At 42.0% G+C, this 23,855-nt stretch overlaps 1 protein-coding gene across 2 annotated transcripts in view; it reads left to right on the forward strand.

Annotated features, from left to right (window-relative positions):
• The first annotated feature begins 9,252 nt into the window (after positions 1 to 9,252).
• Positions 9,253 to 23,855, forward strand: part of skap1 (src kinase associated phosphoprotein 1) — a 37,884-nt gene continuing 23,281 nt past the window's right edge. Inside the window, exons 1-4 of one of the 2 annotated variants that reach the window (XM_020046512.2) lie at positions 9,253 to 9,399; positions 16,873 to 16,978; positions 17,736 to 17,761; positions 18,076 to 18,192. In XM_020046512.2, the coding sequence (XP_019902071.1) occupies positions 9,357 to 9,399; positions 16,873 to 16,978; positions 17,736 to 17,761; positions 18,076 to 18,192 (292 nt within the window). In that variant the 5' untranslated portion in view covers positions 9,253 to 9,356. Of the gene's footprint in view, positions 9,400 to 15,254; positions 15,490 to 16,872; positions 16,979 to 17,735; positions 17,762 to 18,075; positions 18,193 to 23,855 lie in introns of those variants that run through there. The other variant, XM_010866091.4, reaches the window with a different exon arrangement.

Here is a 23,855-nt window from a genome sequence, read left to right on the forward strand (position 1 = left end):
AAAAGTAATTATATATTTTTTTACTATAACTAAAACAAAGTTGATATCTTAACCATTTTTGTGGCCTCAGCTTTTCTTATAGGTTTGCAAGGATTCGACAAACCATTTTCTTCCCCTGATGGCAAATAGACAGTCTCAATATTTGCACTGGGTGATAGGTTTGCATAGTTCCTGGCCCAACAGCAATAGCCTGTCAGTGCCTTCTCCCTCAATGGGGTTCATCCAAAGTTCACCCACAAATGGATTCACAAAGGCTCCTCAAGGGCTTTCTAACTTTCTCATGTCAAGGACCCACAAACATGTTCAGCCCTTGGCCGAGAACACTACTGTTGAAGGAAATATACATATTTGCACCTTGTAGATACGTGTTGCCATATATCATTATATGTAGGTCTACGTTATATAGTTGCTAATCATAGTTCATCATACAGTATTCATACAGACATTGGCAAGTTAATTTCCAGAATTGTCAAGCACTTAATTACAATATTGAAGCACCTCAATTTTATATATATTTTTTCTAACAAAACCTCAATGACATCAGGATAGGAAAAAAAAAATAGGGGTGGGGGGGGGGCATGTATTAACCAACTTAGGTTCTATAGGTTAATCCTAAAATAGAACCAACAAATTCAGTGGACCCCCAGGCAGATCCCAGTCTAGTCTATCAGGACACCAGGATGCATTCCATTAGTCAGTTCCCAGTCTCCCTCTTTTCTTTTGCCTTTAAAACATGAGTCTTATAACGACAGGGGATAAAATATCATATGGAGAGGCATCACAGTTTCTTTCAGAATATTACAGTGAATTGTTAACTTAGATGGGACTGGTGCTAGACGATGATAATTGAATTTAAAGGCCTCATTGCCTCCTTCCTCGCAGAGTAACAGATCCCAGAAAAACAGGGAAACAAGGAAGTCAAACCCAGAGGTGTGATTCCTGACCTCTTGCGTGGTAATACCTCAGATCCCCCACAGGGTTCTCCATCTAGAGGAGTCACAACCAGCAGTGGAGGAGCCAGCACCAGGGAGGCAGTTGTTCAACCATGGAGGTGGAGGACATTTTCTATCACCAGACTGTCAGTGTGGCACTTCACTTCTAAGTGGAAAATGTAGAACAAGCACGGCCAGGGCCAAAGATTTAACAAGCAGGAACACAGAGGGGAGAAAGGCAGAGACTCAGGGAGAAAGTTCTGAGAGGCACAATGATGACACTTGAATGCCAATAGAAACATAATGACTGTTACTAATGCACATAAACAAAACAACGTTTTGATATCTTCAGAACCACCTTCATGTTAGCATTTTCTAAGGTCAAGCATGTGGCTTGAGCTGTTGTTTCAAGGTCCTTTACAGGCTGAATGCCCAGCTCACTTCCTTGGTCTTTGGTTCCACTGTGGCATGTCACTCCGCAGGGGCACCAAGCTTTAAAGCAGGGACAAAGGGAACTAAAACTGGATATAGTATTCAAATAAGTGGGGGTTGGGGAGTTCACAGAGAGGTCACTTTTGTTGATTGTCATGGAAGAAACGTGGCTATTATCTAGAACATCTTTGAACCAGGATAGAAGATTCTTACAGGTGTTCAGTTGGCCTTGAACGTCACAATTCCTTTGTTGCATAGACACTGACCCCTTTGAGCCAAGGTGTCTCCTAAACCAGCCCCATCCTTGGGAGTCTCTTCCCTATCTTCACCGTGCAAACCTGCAGGCCATCCCTCCAGAGTCCTCCAGCAACTGCAAAACCTTTCTCTGTCTTACAAGCACACTAACCAGGAGGGACAAATAGCTGGGCCAGGGTAATTTTCTTGACACTTGCTGGAATTGCCTCTCGGATTATAAAGGCCATCCAGATAGTTTGCCGTGATGTCCACCAGTTCACCCTGGCTGTTTGGGGTGAGAAAAACAGGAACCACAGGAGTAAAGCAGAGCAACAAAGCAGTACTGTTGGAGAAATTGTGATGCAAGACGATTGCAGGTTAAGCAGAATAAAACTAAAATAATGTCACAGAACATCAGCCCTGCATTTGCCTGCAGCGGCCTCTCATTTAAATTCAAAGAAACAAATCTGTTGTATTGTCCTAAATTGAGACAGCAGAGCTCAATCAGCGTCGCGTCATGTAGGGTCGAAGCGGTCAGTTCGATGCCACGAGGAGGGTGAGGAATGGAAGGTGACAGTTCATTTTCCCAGCGACAGTGTGTCGGTCTCGCTTGCTGGCTCCCCAGTCAATTTCAAGCGTGCATTGATGGCTTGGTGTTGGTCGAGACAGACCGCAACCCCCTTCTCCACCGTTCTATCCCATCGACTTTCCTGTGCTTTGTATTCCAATTAACTTAACACGGAGAAGCGGCGTGTTCGGGGTCAGAAGCGGTAACGCAATCATAGCGCCCTCCCAATCCACTATCAATACCTCTGTGAAATATTGCGCCGCAATTTCATTTGGAGTCAGCTGTTCTGGGTGGAAATGGCAGTCAGTGTCTGAGCGTTGGGTAAATGTGTGGGAATATTCAGCGAAAGGCAATGCATGGCATAGGCTACAGCTACACTGTGTTTAATCAAGTCATGAAAAGACCGAAACACCACAGGGTGGAATGTACCGTTTTTAATATCGTAGGAGTGACTCTAAAATATATTTATCTTAGTCAATATCATACTGGCTGACTAGAGGCGCATCATGTTCAACCCCAAGAGCAGAACTCAGCAACAGGCAGATGTCCTTTCAGCCTCCCACATGGGGGAATTGTAGCTTTTTGATCAAAATATCCCCAGAAATTCAGCTAAATTTGTTTAATTTAAATGTGTTTGCACAAATAAAATGAAGCATTATTTGATTGTTTCATTGGCATGACATTTTTGGGCTTATGTGTGGACAATTGGCAGTGTACAAATTACTTTATAGAATTATGTTTCATTGCGGACAATTAATTTCATTTAAAATGTGCCCGCAGTTGAATCTATTTGCCTATCAGTGATCAAGAGAAAGTGCTACCTATGCCTATGGTGTTCTCCATCTGTAATTACACATGCCCATGGTGTTCTCCATCTGTAATTACACATGCCCGTGGTGTTGTCTATCTGTAATACACATGCCCATGGTGTTGTCTATCTGTAATTACACATGCCCATGGTGTTGTCTATCTGTAATTACACATGCCCATGGTGTTCTCCATCTGTAACTACACATGTCCATGGTGTTCTCCATCTGTAATTACAGATGCCCATGGTGTTGTCTATCTGTAATTACACATGCCCATGGTGTTCTCCATCTGTAATTACACATGCCTGTGGTGTTCTCCATCTATAATTACACATGCCTGTGGTGTTCTCCATCTGTAATTACACATGCCCATGGTGTTGTCTATCTGTAATACACATGCCCATGGTGTTGTCTATCTGTAATTACACATGCCTGTGGTGTTCACCATCTGTAATTACACATGCCCATGGTGTTGTCTATCTGTAATTACACATGCCCATGGTGTTGTCTATCTGTAATTACACATGCCCATGGTGTTCTCCATCTGTAATTACACATGCCCATGGTGTTCTCCATCTGTAATTACACATGCCCATGGTGTTCTCCATCTGTAATTACACATGCCCGTGGTGTTCTCCATCTATAATTACACATGCCCGTGGTGTTCTCCATCTGTAATTACACATGCCCATGGTGTTGTCTATCTGTAATACACATGCCCATGGTGTTGTCTATCTGTAATTACACATGCCCGTGGTGTTCACCATCTGTAATTATACATGCCTGTGGTGTTGTCTATCTGTAATTACAAATGCCTGTGGTGTTCTCCATCTTTAATTACATATACCCATGGTGTTCTCCATCTTTAATTACACATGCCCATGGTGTTCTCCATCTGTAATTACAAATGCCTGTGGTGTTGTCTATCTGTAATTACATTGTACCGTCCAAGATGAACTCTGTCCCATCACCATCGCTCTCTCTTCTCTCACTTTATCTGATATGTTTGAGGGGGGGGGGGGTAGTGGAACATGCAAACCCACCCTTTTAATCATGCTCAGCAATTTAAACATTTACAGACTCCCAAAGAATAAACGCAAACGTCCTTTAAGTTGTGTTTTTATTTAAGCTGCCAAAGTGTTTCAGGCAAATATCCTCATCTGTTTATGTCTCCTCAACTAGATAGGTCTTATGAGCACTGCATTGAGGAGACAATTGTACAACTGTCCACAGGCCCCCTGTGTTTGAATATACTGCTTCAGGGGTGCTATTTGTGCCACGTTGGTTACAGAACACAAGGCCGTTTCATAGAGCACTAGAAAATAAGCCTATCTTAATGGGTTATGAGCGCATTTCACATAACTCCGGCATTCTAATTGAATTTTAAGGCCTGTATGACTGTTCTGCTTAGCGTCACGTGTGTGTTGTCAAAGCAATACAACTGCCTTACACTTAGAAACAACTTCATCCTCAACCGATAAAAAGGATCTTGGGCCAGCATTTGATGCAGATTTAGGAAATGATTTTTTTGGGGGGAATGGCCACTCTTTGTGCAACTTTGATACACAGAGTTGCAGAAAGAAAAACAATTTGCCCTTTTGCGTTGATACCTGCCTTCCTATCTTCAGCATGTAGTCTATGTATTGGGATTGAAGTTTGTGTGGGGGATATAAGCACCCTAAGATGCCCTCAGGTTTCTCCTGTCTCTGTCAGATCAGAGACCTACTGTCCCTCCCCCACTGCAATGTAAATGAAAAGGAATGCACAGATAAAGAAGCCTGATACTAAAGATGAGAGGGGATGAGACCGGGGGGGGGGGGGGGGGTGAATGCTAAAGGGCTCTCTTGGGGAGATGAGAGGTGGCTGTGGTGGTTTTGGTGGTGGGAGATCATAGCAGGTTTTCTTGAGCAACCCAGGATTGCGTTTGATACAGGGCTATTGTCCGCTCACAGTGCTGCATTGTTGGGTGGTGTAATCCCTGAGGGATTACAAAGAGCCTGGCCTTTCATATGTGTAAACCCAGCATGCAGGTGGCGGCAGAAGGATGGTTCTGGTTCCTCTGGTTCCTCTGGCCCTCACAGGAGCATGGCTGGGGTGACAGTGAAACTCGGTTGGGTCAAAGAGACAATTAGCTTACATCACTGGAGTTCCTGTCCCTCTGACCTCATCTGACTTCCTGTGCAGGCTGCAAGGCTAAGGGGTATCAAGATTAAATGCTGGAATGGACCTCTGGAAAAACACACTGTGCGATCATATTTTCTGTTTGAAACACAACACAACGGAATTGAGTTGTTTTTCATTGTGTACTGTATATCACATTTGTAATTCAGGTTTGCTGGTCATGAAAAAGGTTTTAATCCAGTGTGGTGACCGTCCACTTCCTGCATGCTTCAGTGAGCCCACTAAAACAGAGTAAATTTATAATCCCAGTGACAGGTCAACTACACATGAATGGGCAGCGGTCAACAGACAGACAAGAAATTATCGCAAAAGCTTATTTTGTAGTGGTTGTATTTAAATTCTCTCAACAGAGCCCATAGCATTCATGGTACCTAAATTAATAGATTGCGGAATGTCTTATCAACAAATAAAACAGTATATACCCGCATAATATACCCGCATAATAGACCCACATAATAGACCCGCGAGACGAGACCTTCCTCCATTCTCAGACATAATTAGCCAAGCCGCTGGCTGAGATTTTACTGCAGTAGCCTAATGTGTTCAAGGGCCCTGGCAACGTTTGCCAGCTGGAATTAAGAAGAAAGAAACTAACACAAATTCATCCGAGTTGTAAAGCTGTTGAGCTGAGCTGAAACAGAAGAAGGAGCAGAGGTCAGATAGGCCGCAGTGGTTCCCAACCTCAGGGTGCGGCATAATGTGTGTTCCCTTGAAATAAAGCATTACTAATATTATCTAACAAATCAAGGGTTGATTTTAGGCAATTCATCATGACAACTGATTGGTCCGTTACTGATCCTGTGTCACTCTCCATTGTTTTCTCATGTTTGCATGACAATCGATGAAAAATATGTTTCAAATGAGAAAAAAATTATTTCGCTTTATTCCCCCGATCTTCCCTTCTCGGTCTTCCTAAATGATTTGTACATGACATAAACATAAACTTAAGGGGTATTCATCCTGGGGTCTGGGGCCCCTGGTGGCCTGCGGAGTTACTGCAATGGGTCATTGGAAAGATCTTTCAGAAGTATTTATTTAAACGATCATTATAATCCCTTTTCTTGCTTAACCTTGAAAAGTATAGTAAGAAAGGGTTTGTTCTGAGATTCGGTGACGAAGAGTAAAGGGGTTTATACTTTTGAAATTAAAATGCATACAAATCTGTTAAAACAACATTTGGAACATGTCCAAAGGCCTGGGAAAGGTTTGAAGACCCTGGACTTGAACGCTAAAGGCCAGAAAGGGTAGTTTATGTGTATACAGTAACTTTAAAACAAATGACATGCTGCACCTCTACTTTGCGGATGAGCCACGATCAGGACGGATGAGAACAGCAGGCCAATGGAGCACTTAGAACGTCAGTGGACATGGGTAAGTGGTATGAAAGAGGATGATTTAGCTGACTAAGACCATGAGAAACCCATAGCTACTGTAATTGAGCACTGGCAGCATGTACTGTGGCAGTTTGAAAGGCAAGTTACCTACATACTGTTTATTACATTATATTGTGTTTTTGTCTGGGAAAAGTAATAGTTATGACATCTGAAAAAAATATATACTGAAAGTATAATAACTTTTTATTTTTTCCCCTAGTTTTGGGAAAAAAATCTAGTTTTGGTCTTATATTTCAATGTAATTCTCAAAGTGCACCAATGCATGCTCTTAGCTCTTTTATAGGAGGCGGGGGGGGGGGGGGGGGGGGGGGGGGGGCACAACTGGGTCTGGATTAAAGAAATACAGCTGCTGTGAGTTATGTGAATTCATCTGAAGGGAATCCAAAAGGCATGCTGGCAACAATGTCAATATATTAGTTGCCTGCAACAGACCAAGTGATGGTAAAGGTGAAGTTCTGCCTCCAGCTCAGTATGAACATTACCATTATGCTGAGGGAGCATTTTCACAGTCATCTGAGTGAACCAATCACCAAGTCTCAGAGAGAGGATGTATCCATGTATTGTATTGTATTGTGTATTGTTTATGTAACTAGACTGGAAAACTGAGGAATCAACAGTTACAGTTGAGCCATTTTTTTTACTTAAGTTCTTGCATAGACAAGCGGAAAAAAGAGACATAAATAAAATGTGTACAGTACATCTCCCCTTATTTCAGGATGTCCGCTGTCAGGTGAAATGACAAGAATGAACCTATGAGAAAGGGCCTTACGGATGCACAGAAAAGTGGTCCTTTGGATCAACTTGCACCAGGGTAGGGGTACGTTTATCCTAGTCAATGGATAAGTACAGCCATCTGGGGGCAAATTGACCAATCCTTTTCTTTTCAAATAAAAACCTGAACATCATTTCAAATCTTTATTTTTTCTTCTTCAAAAGGCTTGCTTATTTTCTTAAAGGTCACTTTTAGCAATATAAAATGAACGGATTAAGTATTAATACTCAGAAATTTTCAATGTTTGGTGAAACAATTTACGGGTAATTATCCAATTTAAGAGACAGTCACAATAGTTTTGAGCATAAAACATTTTATTAATAAAATATGAAACTCAACTACTGTAAAAACTCAAATATCATATATTTCTTTATAACTGCATATTTTAAGTCATATTAAAATTATTTCAAAGAAAAAGTAAAAACATTTATTTTGTTCTTTAGTTCCTTTTGTAATATCAAACATTGTAATGAGGACAATTAGGACATTTGAATACAAAACAGATTTATCACTTTACTATTAGGGGGGCTGTAAAAAAAATCCCCGGTGTTTGTCTGGTAAATGTGTAAAGAGCCAGGTGGGGCTGAATTGTGGCACCTTATGAGATGGTTATGAGATTTCTGGGCAAGTCATGTCCCCTGGAACTATTTCCTCTTTGACCTAATTGGTTGTTTTCAAGAGCAGTAATTTTTATTAGTACATTTACACAGGCCCAATTCTAATCTAGTAATTTAGACCAATCAGATCAGCTATTTTACCCAAGATCCAAAGGTTGTGAAACCAGCCAGGGTAACCCATCCTTGTGTGTGTTTTATGTTTATATTTGAGCTAATATCTCATGACATCTATGACATTACATTATGCAATGACAGATACACAGCTGTACAAATGTTTTTAGTGGCCTGATAGCTTTTCTACTATAATTCAAATAAGAAATAAATGGTCAGGTATGCAGTTTCACATAGAACAAATATTTGATACACAAGAAATGTAACTTATTTCATGGTAGGGCACAGTGAACCACTGGTTCGTCTTGCCCCACAGCCACCACTACGGAAAAAAGTATCTTTCTTTCTTTCTTTTATTTTGGATAGCCCCTTGAGATGTACCATCTCGCTGTGGCAATATCTAGCTTAGCAACTGGGGGATAATCTTTTGCAAAACACTGCACGTTTTATACAGTGGCAATTCACCAACATGTATCATATATACTTTTAGACCTGGATAGATTTGCTTTGATTTAACAGTAATTGAACCTGACATGTAAAAAAGTTACTTTGACAATCAAAAAACAGTCAATTGGGTAAAGCATAACATACCCCTTTCTTCAACAATGCCAGTTGGAAATGATGGGTTCATTCTAAATGTAGGCTATGGTTTCATGGCAAAAATTGTGTACCGTTGTCTAGATACAGGGGGTGTCATTTTACCCCACTCTCCCCAACAGGAAAAAAAAGCAAACAAGCTAAGTTAACGCCAAACTGTAATAACGCATGACCAATTCAAGGCCAAAATTACAGCACCTAACTATTAGCAAGCCAATTAATGTTATTAGCAAGCAGTGGTTAGCTGCGTTAACTTGCCTACAAGGCTAGCAAGGTTGACAGATCTTGACACCAGACTATTGCGCCAGACGATACCATTCTATGAGAGTTTAAAATATTTGTTGTTATTTTAGCAAGATAAAATAATGCCTTGTGGGGCATCAATCTTCCAATCTCAATCATCAGTTCTTAAGCCATTAGTGGTTTTAATTAGCCTACGCTTTCTATGTACCAAAATACACAAGTTACGTGATGACGAGGATAACTCTATATTGAGACAGTTGGGCGGATTTCTGGGACAACAGCCAACACAACACGTAGAAAGGTAAAGGGAATGTCGCTTTATTTCATTCAAATTCTGATTTAGGAATATGGGATCCTACTTATTAAGGGAGTAGTGCCAGAGAAAGTTTGCCAGTTCCGATAAGAAAGCCGAGTGGGCCCAAGCGGGAACAGATGCGGACAGCCGCATTGAAGGACACTTCAGAGTATGTTGTATGAATGCCAGGTCGTCACTGGCAATAATTTTGTACGTAAGTAATTTCTCTGGTAGGCTTCTATCCTACTCAAAATAATTATTAAATTTAAAAAAAGTTAGCAACTTTAGCTACCCTAGGCGAAATGGTATAGCTTCAGCAGATATTTTTTTTTCCCCACTCCGCAAAAGTTGCCTGATTTACCCGTAGCAAATCTGAAGGTAAAATGGTAGTGCAGGAGTGTTTCCCCAAAATGTACCTCATATTCAGCCCCAGTGTTTCACCGAAAACCGACCAGCTTATTAGAATACCCCCCTTTACGTGAACGCGCAAACTCTATTCTCGGTAGCCGCGACTTGCTGGCTTGTGGAGCTGTTTGCCTTTCACTCGGTTGTCAATGCATCCTACTTTTCCCTGATGTTATTTGCAGAAAACATTCTTCATGTGTCTTTAAAGACAGCAGTCAAAATCACTGTTTTCTGCATTTTATTATAAAAACGTGGTGTTTGTTTCCACGGGAGGCACTTGTGATGTGTGCAGTTTTCTGTTTCTAGTAGTCTCTAAATACATCTCTTTTCCAAAGTTATATGCCGCCATCATCATCTCGTCTGATTGTGGAGGGCGTTCAAAATTATTCTCCCATCTTTATTGTGCAAGGTCTGGCACACTTCAGAAACATTGGGTAGCTCATGTTAACCCGTAGCCTGTGCCATTATCCAATAATTTTGCGGTTCAAATGGCACCGTATAGTAGGATTATAAATGGGTACACAAATGGCAAGATAAAGGTTGCATGGTTTCACTTCTGCCTTACTATTCAACAGGCACATTTGAAACTCACTGCAGCCCCTCCTATCCTAGCCTCTCTGCCTACTGAGGTATGGGCCTCAGGCTCAATAGGATGTGGGTAAGGAGTTAGAATTTAACCTGTTAAAAGTATCTTTGGCCCTTCCAAGTAGCTGCCTAGGCGTAATCAATGTAAACTCTCACAAAATGCCCACTAGGCACATCAGGACAGTGTGGCACTCCTATTTTGCCAAATATATAGATTTCTCATTTCCCAGTGGTGCCGAACCCAAATACTGTCCTGTTCTCCACCCCATCTTAAACCCAATACTACGCTGTGGTGGATCTCAGCCCTGCCATTTTCGCTGTGCCCCATTATGTAAAAACTCTAAGTACCCGTTTGCTTTTATGTTTAAAGAATATTTTAAAGAATATTTGATATGTTGGCCTGCACAGAGACTTCTGTAATAGGTATCATCAGGTGTTTTATGGCTCAAACATCAACACACTCTCAGCTATACTTGGAAAGACACCCAACCGCTTTCTGAGACCCAGATATTACTGTTTTATATGAAAAACATGCAAAAACGATTTCATGTTTTTTTCCCAACATAGATCTCGGATCCAATACTAACTTTACAACAAATTTAAGGTCAAACATGATATATATATATATACACTCACCTAAACGATTATTAGGAACACCTGTTCAATTTCTCATTAATGCAATTATCTAATCAACCAATCACATGGCAGTTGCTTCAATGCATTTAGGGGTGTGGTCCTGGTCAAGACAATCTCCTGAACTCCAAACTGAATGTCCGAATGGGAAAGAAAGGTGATTTAAGCAATTTTGAGTGTGGCATGGTTGTTTGTGCCAGACGAGCCGGTCTGAGTATTTCACAATCTGCTCAGTTACTGGGATTTTCACACACAACCATTTCTAGGGTTTACAAAGAATGGTGTGAAAAGGGAAAAACATCCAGTATGCGGCAGTCCTGTGGGCGAAAATGCCTTGTTGATGCTAGAGGTCAGAGGAGAATGGGCCGACTGATTCAAGCTGATAGAAGAGCAACTTTGACTGAAATAACCACTCGTTACAACCGAGGTATGCAGCAAAGCATTTGTGAAGCCACAACACGCACAATCTTGAGGCGGATGGGCTACAACAGCAGAAGACCCCACCGGGTACCACTCATCTCCACTACAAATAGGAAAAAGAGATTACAATTTGCACGAGCTCACCAAAATTGGACAGTTGAAGACTGGAAGAATGTTGCCTGGTCTGATGAGTCTCGATTTCTGTTGAGACATTCAGATGGTAGAGTCAGAATTAGGCGTAAACAGAATGAGAACATGGATCCATCATGCCTTGTTACCACTGTGCAGGGTGGTGGTGGTTATGTAATGGTGTGGGGGATGTTTTCTTGGCATACTTTAGGCCCCTTAGTGCCAATTGGGCATCGTTTAAATGCCACGGTCTACCTGAGCATTGTCCATCCCTTTATGACCACCATGTACCCATCCTCTGATGGCTACCTCCAGCAGGATAATGCACCATGTCACAAAGCTTGAATCATTTCAAATTGGTTTCTTGAACATGACAATGTACTGAAATGGCCCCCACAGTCACCAGATCTCAACCCAATAAAGCATCTTTGGGATGTGGTGGAACGGGAGGTTCCACCACATCCCAAACTGCAAGATGCTATCCTATCAATATGGGGCCAACATTTCTAAAGAATGCTTTCAGCACCTTGTTGAATCAATGCCATTAGAATTAAGGGAGTTCTGAAGGCGAAAGGGGGTCAAACACAGTATTAGTATGGTGTTCCTAATAATCCTTTAGGTGAGTGTATATTTTTCAATAATTATTATATCCTTTAACTGTTTTTCATCTGAGGGCCACACAAAGAGATGATTGGGAGCCGCCTGCGCTGCCCATGCCTGCTCTAAAGGGTCTTGAGATGTCAAAGTCTAACTTACAGTGGTGTACAGCAGGGGTGTCCAAACAGTTCCACGCAAGGCCGAGTGTAAGCGGTTCTTTGGGTTTTTCCTATAAATTGGTTCCCAGTTCACACCTAAACAACCAGGCGAGGGTAGAAACTAACCAATTAGTGACCTAATAAGTCAATCAAGTACAAGGTGAGAGCGACGACACTGCAGACACTCGGAACTGTTTGGACACCCCTGCTGTAAAGAGTCATGAGATGTCTAGGTCTTACTTGCAATGGTGTTCTCCCGCCGTCAAATATGACATTGATTCAGTATGGATAAGATGTGTATATACAGCTTTTAAAGTTGACAAGATGTATTTTGATGATGATGAAAATGCGTAATTTTGAGGCCGTCGTTCCAACGTCAACCAAATGTTATGCAACTACTAATAACTGCTCAGTGGGTCCCTCAAATGTTCAACCACCAATCTGGGCCCTGCCTATGGCATCCATTTGTCTGTGAGAGAGTTTGAACATTTGTCTCTGCGAATGGTAACCCCCCTGAATCATCTGAAGCAAGAGATTGCTTGGGTATGGGATCACGCTCAGCAGGCAGCATTAAAAATTCTAAAAGAGCTTCTGGCGATCTCCCCAGTTCTGATGTTCTATGACCAGAACAGACCCACTGGTGTTTCAGCAGCCACAAGAAGCTGTGGGACTGGTGGTGCCCTACTGCAGAACCACGAAGGAGGATGGAGGCCAGTGGCGTACTTTTCCAGATGGGTTGCAGATTCCCAGACAGAGAAGCGATTTGCGGGAAACCTTGAAGCGTGGCAGATGCGCTAAACAAGGAAAAGGAGATGGAAACACACATGTGCTGTGCACTGTCGTAGTGGTCATTAACAACATACCTGCTAAACGGACAAAGATGGAGAACATCAGAGTTGATTTGGCAGCAGATGATCAACTACATATTACGTATATCAGGGCAAGATGACCAGAACATGGTTGCAAAATCACAATATCTTTTAGGTCCCAGAATATAAAGGGATAGCCACTAGGGGAGAATCTATGGTAATACCTCAGACACTGAGGGCAGACCTTGACAGAATACATATTGGACACCAGAATCTGACCAAATGTTAAGCAAGGCCCAACTGCCTCAATATGGTGGCCAGGAGTATCTGAGATGAAGAAATTAGTTCTGTCATGTCAGTCCTGACGTGAGCTGAGAGACAAAGCAACTAACCTCAACATCCCTGGCCGACTGTGGAAAACAATGGCTCTGGAATTCGGTGTGCACAACAAACAGCTACTCAAGGCACATAGAAACACTACCAATGCCTACAAACCACTAGCTCACAAACTCTTCCTGAAACTCAGAGTAAACCTTGCCAGGTATGGCATCGCAGGACAACACTCATGAGTTACAGGAGCTGGCAAAGTAACTACAACCTTTACAACCGTCAAAAGTCATGGTCCCTAGAAGGGACAAACAGCGAACCCACCGATAGCTCTTATGTGCTATAGGTCAAGCCAGCCAATCGATGTTCCTCATGGGTTAAAGAACCAGAATGACACATCCAACTCTGTAGATAAGCCTGCAACCTGGATGAGCTAACAGAAACACATAAAACAAAGGTATGCAATAGGGTAAAAGTGAACAAACCGTCTGCTACAACAAACGTCACCGTGCTTTACATTACAGCCGCGAGACACTAAGCTTGATCACCAAAGGAAATCAAGCAGAAGCAGCTGAGAGCTATGTGTCCAAGCACATTAATAGAGAGGAGAAGGGAAGGAAAAGATGTGGTAGAGAAAAGTGTACAAGCAATAGGGATAAGGTCAACGCAGCCGTCTACCAGGACGTTTTAGAGCACTTCATGCTTCCTGCTGCTGACCAACTTTATGGTGATGCAGATTTCATTTTCCAACAGGACTTGGCACCTGCACACAGTGCCAAAGCTACCAGGACCTGGTTTAAGGACCATTGTATCCTTGTTCTTAATTGGCCAGCAAACTCGCCTGACCTTAACCCTATAGAAAATCTATGGGGTATTGTGAAGAGGAAGATGCGGTACGCCAGACCCAACAATGCAGAAGAGCTGAAGGCCACTATCAGAGCAACCTGGCCTCTCATAACACCTGAGCAGTGCCACAGACTGATCGACTCCATGCCACGCCGCATTGCTGCAGTAATTCAGGCAAAAGCAGCCCCAACTAAGTAATGAGTGCTGTACATGCTCATACTTTTCATGTTCATACTTTTCAGTTGGCCAACATTTCTAAAAATCCTTTTTTTGTATTGGTCTTCAGTAATATTAAAATTTTCAGAGATACTGAATTTGGGATTTTCATTAGTTGTCAGTTATAATCATGACAATTAAAACAATTAAACATTTGAAATATATCAGTCTGTGTGTAATTAATGAATATAAAATACAAGTTTCACTTTTTGAATGGAATTACTGAAATAAATCAACTTTTTGATGATATTCAAATTTTATGACCAGCACCTGTGTGTCATGGAAAGACTCAGCGACGCAACTGGTGCCACCTTCAGGTAGTGTCTAGCCCAACAAAGGGTACCTCTGTGTCACTTGATGGGGCAGGAAACTGCTGCGCAATGCTGAACTAGAGACTGTTTCACCCACCTAAAATGTTAATACAGTGGATCTCCAATGGGCTGGCACAAGGGGTGGTGATGGTACTTGGTAGGTCTGTTGTCAGACTGGACAATTGCTTTACATTACAATGGCACACCTTAGATTCATGCTAGACGTTTAATCCTTTGCATTACATGCTCTTGCTAGAAGTGTGTCTTAGGTACTCGCTATAAAAAATGTTGGTGCTTTGTCAATAGATTGGGTGAAAAATTGTAATGTAATACATTGTAAAAAAAAAAATTATGTTTCAAATGGTTATGAAAATCTAAATCATGAAGTAACAGACAATGATACAGAAAGCAGGTCTGCGATTTTTGTTGTTTTATCAAATGAGAACAATAATAGAACAATTTAATTAAGTACCCCCTACATTTGACAGCAACAGGTAGTGTGTGAATAGTACTTAACATGAACTAGTGTGGTATCACTCCCGAGAACAGCATTCAGAAGAAGGTTTTAGTCACTTGATGCTCCGCCCCATTTTTGCAAATCTAGATGCATGCACGGAAACAGTTTACGTTGGAGAACAAAAGGGCAAAGTTGCAGTGTGACTATAGTATGTGATCATCCACAGGCTGTCATTGTAAGCAATGAGATCTCACAATGTGATAAGGGCCAGGTCTACACAGATGCCTTAAACTTTGACAGGAGTAGGATACTGCTCATATTTACCTCATCAAACTTAAAATAGAAAATTCCGGTAGAACTTTGAAAGGAGGATGGGGACAGTCTCTGATGATGTTAGGAGGCTTTTGAAAGGTAGTGTTATATTTTTATTGTTTGTTATAAGCGGTTGTCTATTTAATACATGAATATTATCATGAAGATGTAATACTAAATCATATGCTTAATGGAGATGTTACACAGATATACTTAATGAGCTTCTTGTTTATCATTGTTTATAAGAAGAGTATTTCCTTTGGAAAGATATAACATAACCATACACACACATATGGATTATTTTGAATAGCTAAAACCTTTAAGGCACTGCACATGAGTGTTTCCATTACTATGGTTTCCTTTGGTAGTCAGTGATTTTTTTATTAAACCTTATCTTGCCCATAACTATCCCTATTATTCACAGTAGGTCAATGGATTACTTTACTCGTGCTTCACCGTATTTCACATACTATGGTATTCATGAGAAGCAGTGAAAATATTATTGAAAATAATTTGACTGTCAGTTTTTTTATATATTTCCCTAATAGACTTCCCTTTTGTTCACTCTATAGAGTAACTGTCAATGTTCCAAAACATGGACGCTGGTGTCTTAGATTTGCATATGGGCCTACTACAGAGCAACCTGACTTGCCCTCTCTGACAAATATTTGCATTTGTCAAATGTCTTATATAATCTAAAAGTGTTGGGAATCAAGAAATTGGATCAGGCATTGTAGTTCAACTTGAAAAAGAGTTTATAACTGCGCCATAAGGGAATTTGAACTGAAGATGTTAACATTTTTAATATATTTGTACATTTTATTTTGATGCTCTACCGATAATGAAACACCAATGATCCTGAATGGCTACATGACATATTTATAAGTCCTCTCAGGATGTTTCCTATGTCATCTTTTGATGTTCTCACATCTTTTACCGTCAACTCAAGAAGTATTGGCGCCTTTTGAGAAATGAATAAATTACAACAAACAATGGAATCATATTTTGGGCTCAAACATAAGGGGGAGCAGTATTCTGTCATTTTAACACAATCATTTCTGAAACACAAAACATTAAGTGGTACATTGGCTGGATTTTACATACGTACCACTTCATATTTATAACCCGGGGAAACAGAAACAGATGAAAGGTATCAATTCAGTTCCTGGAAACTGAGACCAACTAAAAAGCATAGAATTTCATAAAAGACGCAACTTGGTTTGTTTTTACTTTAAATATTCTGCAGGTGTGTCAGTAACTTTTAACCCAAGTTTCAAAGTTAGAAAAATGTTTTGTGTTTGAGAAATTATTGCATTGGAAAAAAAGTATATGGACGTGTGCGTGTGTGTGTGTATGGCCCAAAATATGTATGGCCCAAAAAATTATTTTCTGCATACGCTTTTAATGAAGGGTGCCAGTACATATTGAGTTGACTGTATATGCATTCCTGTAAAGATGTGACTCTCCTCACTTGTCTTTCAGACTGTGCGCTGTTCGTGTCAGAGATCCTTCAAGATGAGAACCTCAGTAAACATGCCAGAGAAACACGGGACATCTTACTCAATAACTTCAGGGTGTGCCACAACAGGTAGACACGACACACTAGACTGGATGTGCTGTTCCCCAGTTAACCCCTTTGACCTCCCTATACGCTGAATCCATAAGAAACAGCATGTGCCCCTTCAATATGATTTGTAGCAGATTTTACGGTGTGTTGTTATTGACAGGAAGATCTGTGTTAATTTGATGCGCATGAGAAGAAATTATTAGAAATTCCTGTAGTTATGTTCACCAGATTACAAGCCTTTTGCTTTCTCCCTTCTGCATGCTTGTGTTTGCACTCATTTGCGAGAGATGTGGTTGTGGTCTATGTAGCAGGAAGCCAAAGTAAGGTGTTTGATGTAATTCACTAAACTGTAAGGGAACTGTGCAGGAACTGAAAAAGCCCAACTTAAAGACAAAGCGTTATTTTTGGTTTGATCCAGTATGAGGCCACTAAGGTCTGGTCATGGCCTGGAAGGGGTGCCCCGGAGCGAGACGTCTCGCTAGCAGTGTTTTTCTGGTCTGGATTTCACGAACGTTCAACCTCAGGTTAGAGTCCCCTTCCACCGCCCACGCCTGATCTAAAAATAATTGCTAGTGAGATCGCTCACACCGAGGCACCACTTCATGGGCCAGTGGCAACAAGCAGGCTGGAGTGCCTCATCCTGGATCCAAAAATAATGGGGGTTCTTTCCCCTGCACTCGGTCTGCTGTAAGTCCCTGAAGAACCTTAACACCTACAGTGTACCGGTTATAATTAATATGCATTCAAAAATATCGTTCTGCTTTCTTTCGTTCCACAGGAATCCTGAGGTGTTTCCCTTCATATGTAAGTGACTGCATTCTTTACACCACAGAAATGGTTGAGTCCATAATTGAGATGTAACTTAGGCCGTGTTGAGAAACATTCATGCATCTAATCCCACTGGCAGAGCTGTAGATGTGACACAACAATGTTGTTTTAATCCAAAGTAAGCGCAAAGGTTTTTTTTTATAGGCGGACCTAAACCTGTTGCCTGTCAGGAGGGGAGACGTGATCACATAAACTCCTCTGCCTTTGATTGTATCAGGGCATTTCCTGTGTGCTGTCGATGGCCCTCGCCATGGCATCCCAAACCTTATGCTGTGTTATTGCCCTTTCAGCTGAGTTCAGGCAGGAGGACAGTTCAGATGATAACCGTAGCTCCAGTCTGGGCCGCTCTGCCCCATCAGATGACCTGTCAGTGGCCTCCGACTACCAGGACGACGGCTCCCCTGAGTGTGAGTAAACATTCAACGTGGACTATACTAAACCTTCAGTATGTCTGTCTGTCTCCGTTAGTATGAGGTTCATTTCCACCTGGTGTGTAGTATTCGTACAGTATGTCGGGGATCTGCCATAGATCGGGAATATGTTACGAATTCCAATTTGTTGTTTGGTAACGCTTGGTAGGTGGCCAACGCTAATGCTGGCTACAAGTTGCGAGAAAGACTTGGTGAAACCCTCTGAATTACCTGTATACCTGCATGAATGGCTCCTAGAATGCAGTCTGCGCTTCATCGAAGACATGACAATAGATACAAACATTGAAACTGTAGGTCGATCATATCATGGCCCTTAAAGGTTAGAAATAGTATATGAACCTCTAATTACTTTCTTCTAACTGGTTAATAGATGTAAGGTGTTCCAGTCAATGAGATGACATCTTGGGTTAAAAGTGCCCTATCATATATTTAAAAAAATTGGGTCTCCAGCGAAGTCTGCCCCTCAAAACAGACATCTGTTGAGGTGGAATATGGCCCGTTCAGAATTAATATTAGCAGACCACAGGAAAAGAGTTGTTGAGACTAATAATGCTATGACAAAAGCAAGAAAAGGATTTGTGAAGAATTGGGCCTCCACCAGTCCACAGTCAGATTCTCTACAAATGGAGGAAGTTCTGAGCTGCTGCTGTCATTCTCCTGGGAGGGGTGCTTCAGCAAAGATCACGGCAAGGCAGCGTCACAACAATCTTCAACACTTTTCAACAGCTGTGTCAATAAGTCCACAACAGGACACGAAACAAGAGTAAAATGTATAGGCATATAGGCACTGAGGAAACCATTGTTCTCTAAAAAAACAATTGCTGTTTGTCTCAGGTTTGTCAAAAACCACCCGGCTGTCCCACAACACCACTCGAACAATGTTACATGGACAGACGAGACGGAAATGGAACTTTTTGGTGGAAGGGCACAATGCTATTTGTAAACATACTGTATAACATCACATACACCTCAGAGCAACCACGAAGCACGGTGAATCATTGTCTCGGGTTGCTTTGCTGCCTCAGTGTCTGGGTGACTTGCCATCGTTGAGGGAGCAATGGATTCAAACCTGGGTCATTAAATTCTGTAGGAGAATATCATGGTAACAGTCAGCGCAACGATGACCCTGAAGACAAACGCAAATCTACAGCAGAATTACTAACACAGGAGAACATGTGCATTTTGGATTGCCACGCCTTTTGAAAAGCTGTGGCATATTGAAGCTTTTCATGCAAGACGTCCCTTAATGATCAATGAACTGAAACAGTTCTGGAATGAGGATTGGTCCAAAATAGCTTACCGTTGTGCAGGTCTGATCCACAACTACAGAAAACATTTGCTTAAGATTTTTGCTTGAGGTTCCACGAGTTACCAGACATCATCCAGTCTATGCTGTTTATCCAGTGGGTTCAGTGACAGCATCTAAAAGTGTTCTTTGTGGAATGTGTGTGTTCTTTGTTATTTTTGTGTAATCTTTGTTAAATGGTTCTTTGTTTTGTGTATTCATCTATTGCTATGGATGTGGATGGTGTTCAGACTGTATTTTTGGAGCCATTTATGCCGGTATGCAGGTAATTCAGGAGGGTACACTAACCTTTCCTTGTAACTGTAGACGGTTTATGTTCACCCTGCCCCTGTTCAAACACAATTCCTTCCTAGAATGGGCAATGCTACTTAAAGTTCAACATCAAAATATGTGAGTATTTGTATTCACAAAATGGGGTAAACACAATTTGCTGCCAGTGAGGGGAGCAAGGAGAACAACCTGTTGTTGTAACCTGTTGATGCTGCTGTGGGTTGACATTTTTATTTAAAATGTTGAATTTTGCCACGTGGGGTGGTCTGATGGTATGGGATGTCAAAAACATAAAAACAGACCGTATATTATACCCATATAGCCCCATAATGGCTGGGATTTCGAATGGAATTACAGTGCCAACTCCTCCAAATAAGATAAAAGTTGGTATGTCTGGTATATTACCTCAATGTGCATTGAGTTCCAGAGACTCGTTCCTCCGCCCATTTTGCTTTAAAATATTCAATATTAGCAGGCTGATTGTCTAAAATGTATCATCTGGACTGGATATACGTTTGCTTTGATATTGGCCACATTTTTGAACAATTATCAAAGATGTGTTTACTTACATTGTCTAATTTTGCTGATGTTATAGATACTGTATGTATTGTATTCTTAACAGAGGTCCTAACCTTCCCTCAGTTGATCAAAAGAGGCAAAGGTCGTATCCAAGTGCATATCATGTATGGTGTCAATCCCCCAACCCTCCCCTCCAATGAAAGCATTATCTAGGTTAGAAGGGGTGAATGAGGAGTTCCTTGCTAACAGGAGCAGGAGTGTCAGTGGTCTAAATTCAAAATGCACCTTAATCTGCCTCCAAATGTGAATTGTGCCATGTAAGATGTCTTTTTATTTTTTATTGTTGATGGAAAACTAGCAGGTTGCCCAGAAATGCCTTTTGTGCAATATTGCTTGCACTTAACTTTGCATTGGCTACACTGACAGCTGCTGGATTGAGAAATGTACCACTGTTGGGTACCACTTACAACCACTGTGATTTTACCACTTACTACCACATTGATCGTACCCCTCACTACCACTATGATCATACCACTAACTACCACTGTGATAATACCACTTACAACCGCTGTGATCATACCACTTACTACTACTATGATCATACCACTTACTACTACTATGATCATACCACTTACTACCACTATGATCATACCACTTACTACCACTATGATCATACCACTAACTACCACTATGATCATACCACTAACTACCACTGTGATCATACCACTTACAACCGCTGTGATCATACCACTTACTACCACTATGATCATACCACTTACTACCACTATGATCATACCACTTACTACCACTATGATCATACCACTTACTACCACTATGATCATACCACTTACTACCACTATGATCATACCACTTACTACCACAGTGATCATACCCCTTACTACCGCTGTGATCATACCACTTACTACCACAGTGATCATACCCCTTACTACCACTGTGATCATACCACTTACTACTGCTGTGATCATACCACTTACTACCGCTGTGATCATACCACTTACTACTGCTGTGATCATACCACATACTACCACTATGATCGTACCACTTACTACCACATTGATCATACCACTTACTACCACTGTGATCATACCATTTACTACCGCTGTGATCATACCACTTACTACTGCTGTGATCATACCACTTACTACCACATTGATCATACCACTTACTACCACTGTGATCATATCACTTACTACCACTGTGATCATACCACTTACTACCGCTGTGATCATACAACTTACTACCACTGTGATCGTACCTTTTTACCTAAGGTGAACAAACTAACCCGAACGCATCACTCTGGATAATGTAGATGAAAAACAGTTAATTTTAAGAGAATGTTTCACATCTGTAAGGGGGAACATAGGGAGCCTTGTTGTGCACTTTACCTGGAACATGTCAGGACAGAAGGGGTGTCCAGTGACAGCTTGCCCTCTTGTGGCGCAGCTGAGGTGCTGGTGGGAGAGCCAGGGTGAAGTTGGGTTTCTTTTCACGCAGACCTGATCAGTGACCAAGAGCTCTCCCTAGTGGTGGGAATGGACGGTCTGTAGGAGCCCTGGCTATATCCGTCCGTGTGTATCGGGGCAGGCCAGAGGTGCCAGTCAGTCTTAGATCAGCCCACACAGTGTGCTACGCCTGTAGCTCCGGGCTAATGAGGTGATTGATTAACCCTTACCCTGTCCTTTCCCAACTCAATCTGAAATACAACACTGTACCTTAGGGGCCATGTGTGTTCCATTTCTCTCCATTTATCAGTCTCTCCCCTCCCTCCCTCCCTCCCTCCCTCCCTCCCTCCCTCCCTCCCTCCCTCCCTCCCTCCCTCCCTCCCTCCCTCCCTCCCTCCCTCCCTCCCTCCCTCCCTCCCTCCCTCTTTCCTTTATGGCTCTTCACTCTTTCCTCTCTCTCACCCTCCGATCTCTCTCCCTCTCTCCCTCTATCCCTCTCTCCCTCTATCCCTCTACCTCTGTTGTTCCATTAGACATGGTAAAAGTTGACTGGTAATTCAGAAGTGGACAGTGTGCCAGGCTCTCAGTGGGTGGCGTAGATGATTGCTATCAGCTTCTGGAACTTTCTACATGAACACTGGCCATTCCAATTTGTGAATGTTACAACATATATTTCCAAATTATTATTATTGTGTATCATAATATAATATGAAGACAAACCATTGTGTAACAAATGCAAGGAGGTTAAGCATGCCCATGCTTTTTCCTCATTTGCTTAACCCCTTTGCTTCCTGAATGACCTGTGTCCTCACCAAAAGGGCGTCTGGAGTTTATAGTTCACTGTCTGTCCACTACCCAAGTAAATGACAGATATGGCTTTCTCAGCTTTCTCTGTTTCAAAGGAAGAGGGTATGTGTGAAAATTATGAAGTTATGAGCCAACGGAACGAATGGCATTTTAGGTAGAACATTTATTCACGGTTAAATTACAGGAGCTGGATATCCGTGTCAGATTCTTACAGTAAAGCCCTTCCAGTCAACCAAACCAGAAAAGCCCAATAGATTAACCTTTATCTCAGTAAGCATCCCTGGGTTTTAGTCTGCATTTTAGCCTTGTGGCATTGCAAAACCCTAAAATGTAAAACGATAAGTTATATCTTAAAACAACTGGGCAAACGTAAAAAGAACAGTGGTAGCTAAGGAAGTCTGAAAACCTGCACAGCGGGTTCAGGTGCTGTGTCTCCTATGTAGAGGAGGTCATTGACACTTACTAGCTATTTGACAGGGGAATTGACCGCCTCTATTTTCCTGCTTCCTAACCTGAGTGTTGTGTAAGTGTATTGGATGTAGGCGCTGAAACACAGCTCAGTGCATTGTCTCCCTAAATGGCCCGGCTTGTTGTCTCCAGTGGACTGGCTGACACCAGATTTGTAATGGCTGACAGGAACAGATGGACGCTCCATTGTTGGCCTGCGTGTCTGCATGGTAATGTGAACTGCGTTTCACCCGTCGACCACGCGGCTGACCCCGAACGTGCCTGCGGCCCCACCCCGGCAGCCTCTGTCTGGTTAACGACAACCCCCACCCCCCACCCACCCACCATCGCCACCCCCCCTGGCCGGAGGAAGACTCTGGGATGTGGAAGGAAGCAGAAGACTGAGGTCCGAGTGGCCTGAGTCTCAGCGTGCCGTTTTGGTCAAGTTGTGGTCAAGTTGTGGTCAAAATCGTTTGATTCAGGGGGTAGCCGTGAAGATGACATTATTGCAGGAATAACGTTATGTCAGGAGCCGTCTGAAAATATTGGATTTTGGATAAATCTCTGTTACCACAATGTTTCTCTGGCCATTATGTTTTGGTCCAATATTTTGGGTCGCCTGTGTTTGTTCAGTTCTGGAGAAAAGGTGTGGACCGAACATTTAGTGATCAAACGTATAACATTATCATTCGCCTACACCATAGAACTGAAGGCATACTCCTGCGTGACCAGTTCAAGCCAAACGCCATCTCTCAAACCGATCTCACCAGATTAGTGTCTGTTTATTGATCCGTCTGATTGATACGATCTATTGATGGACATGTCTC

The sequence above is a fragment of the Esox lucius genome, chromosome 5 (assembly GCF_011004845.1).
Source record: "Esox lucius isolate fEsoLuc1 chromosome 5, fEsoLuc1.pri, whole genome shotgun sequence".
Lineage (NCBI taxonomy): Eukaryota > Metazoa > Chordata > Actinopteri > Esociformes > Esocidae > Esox > Esox lucius.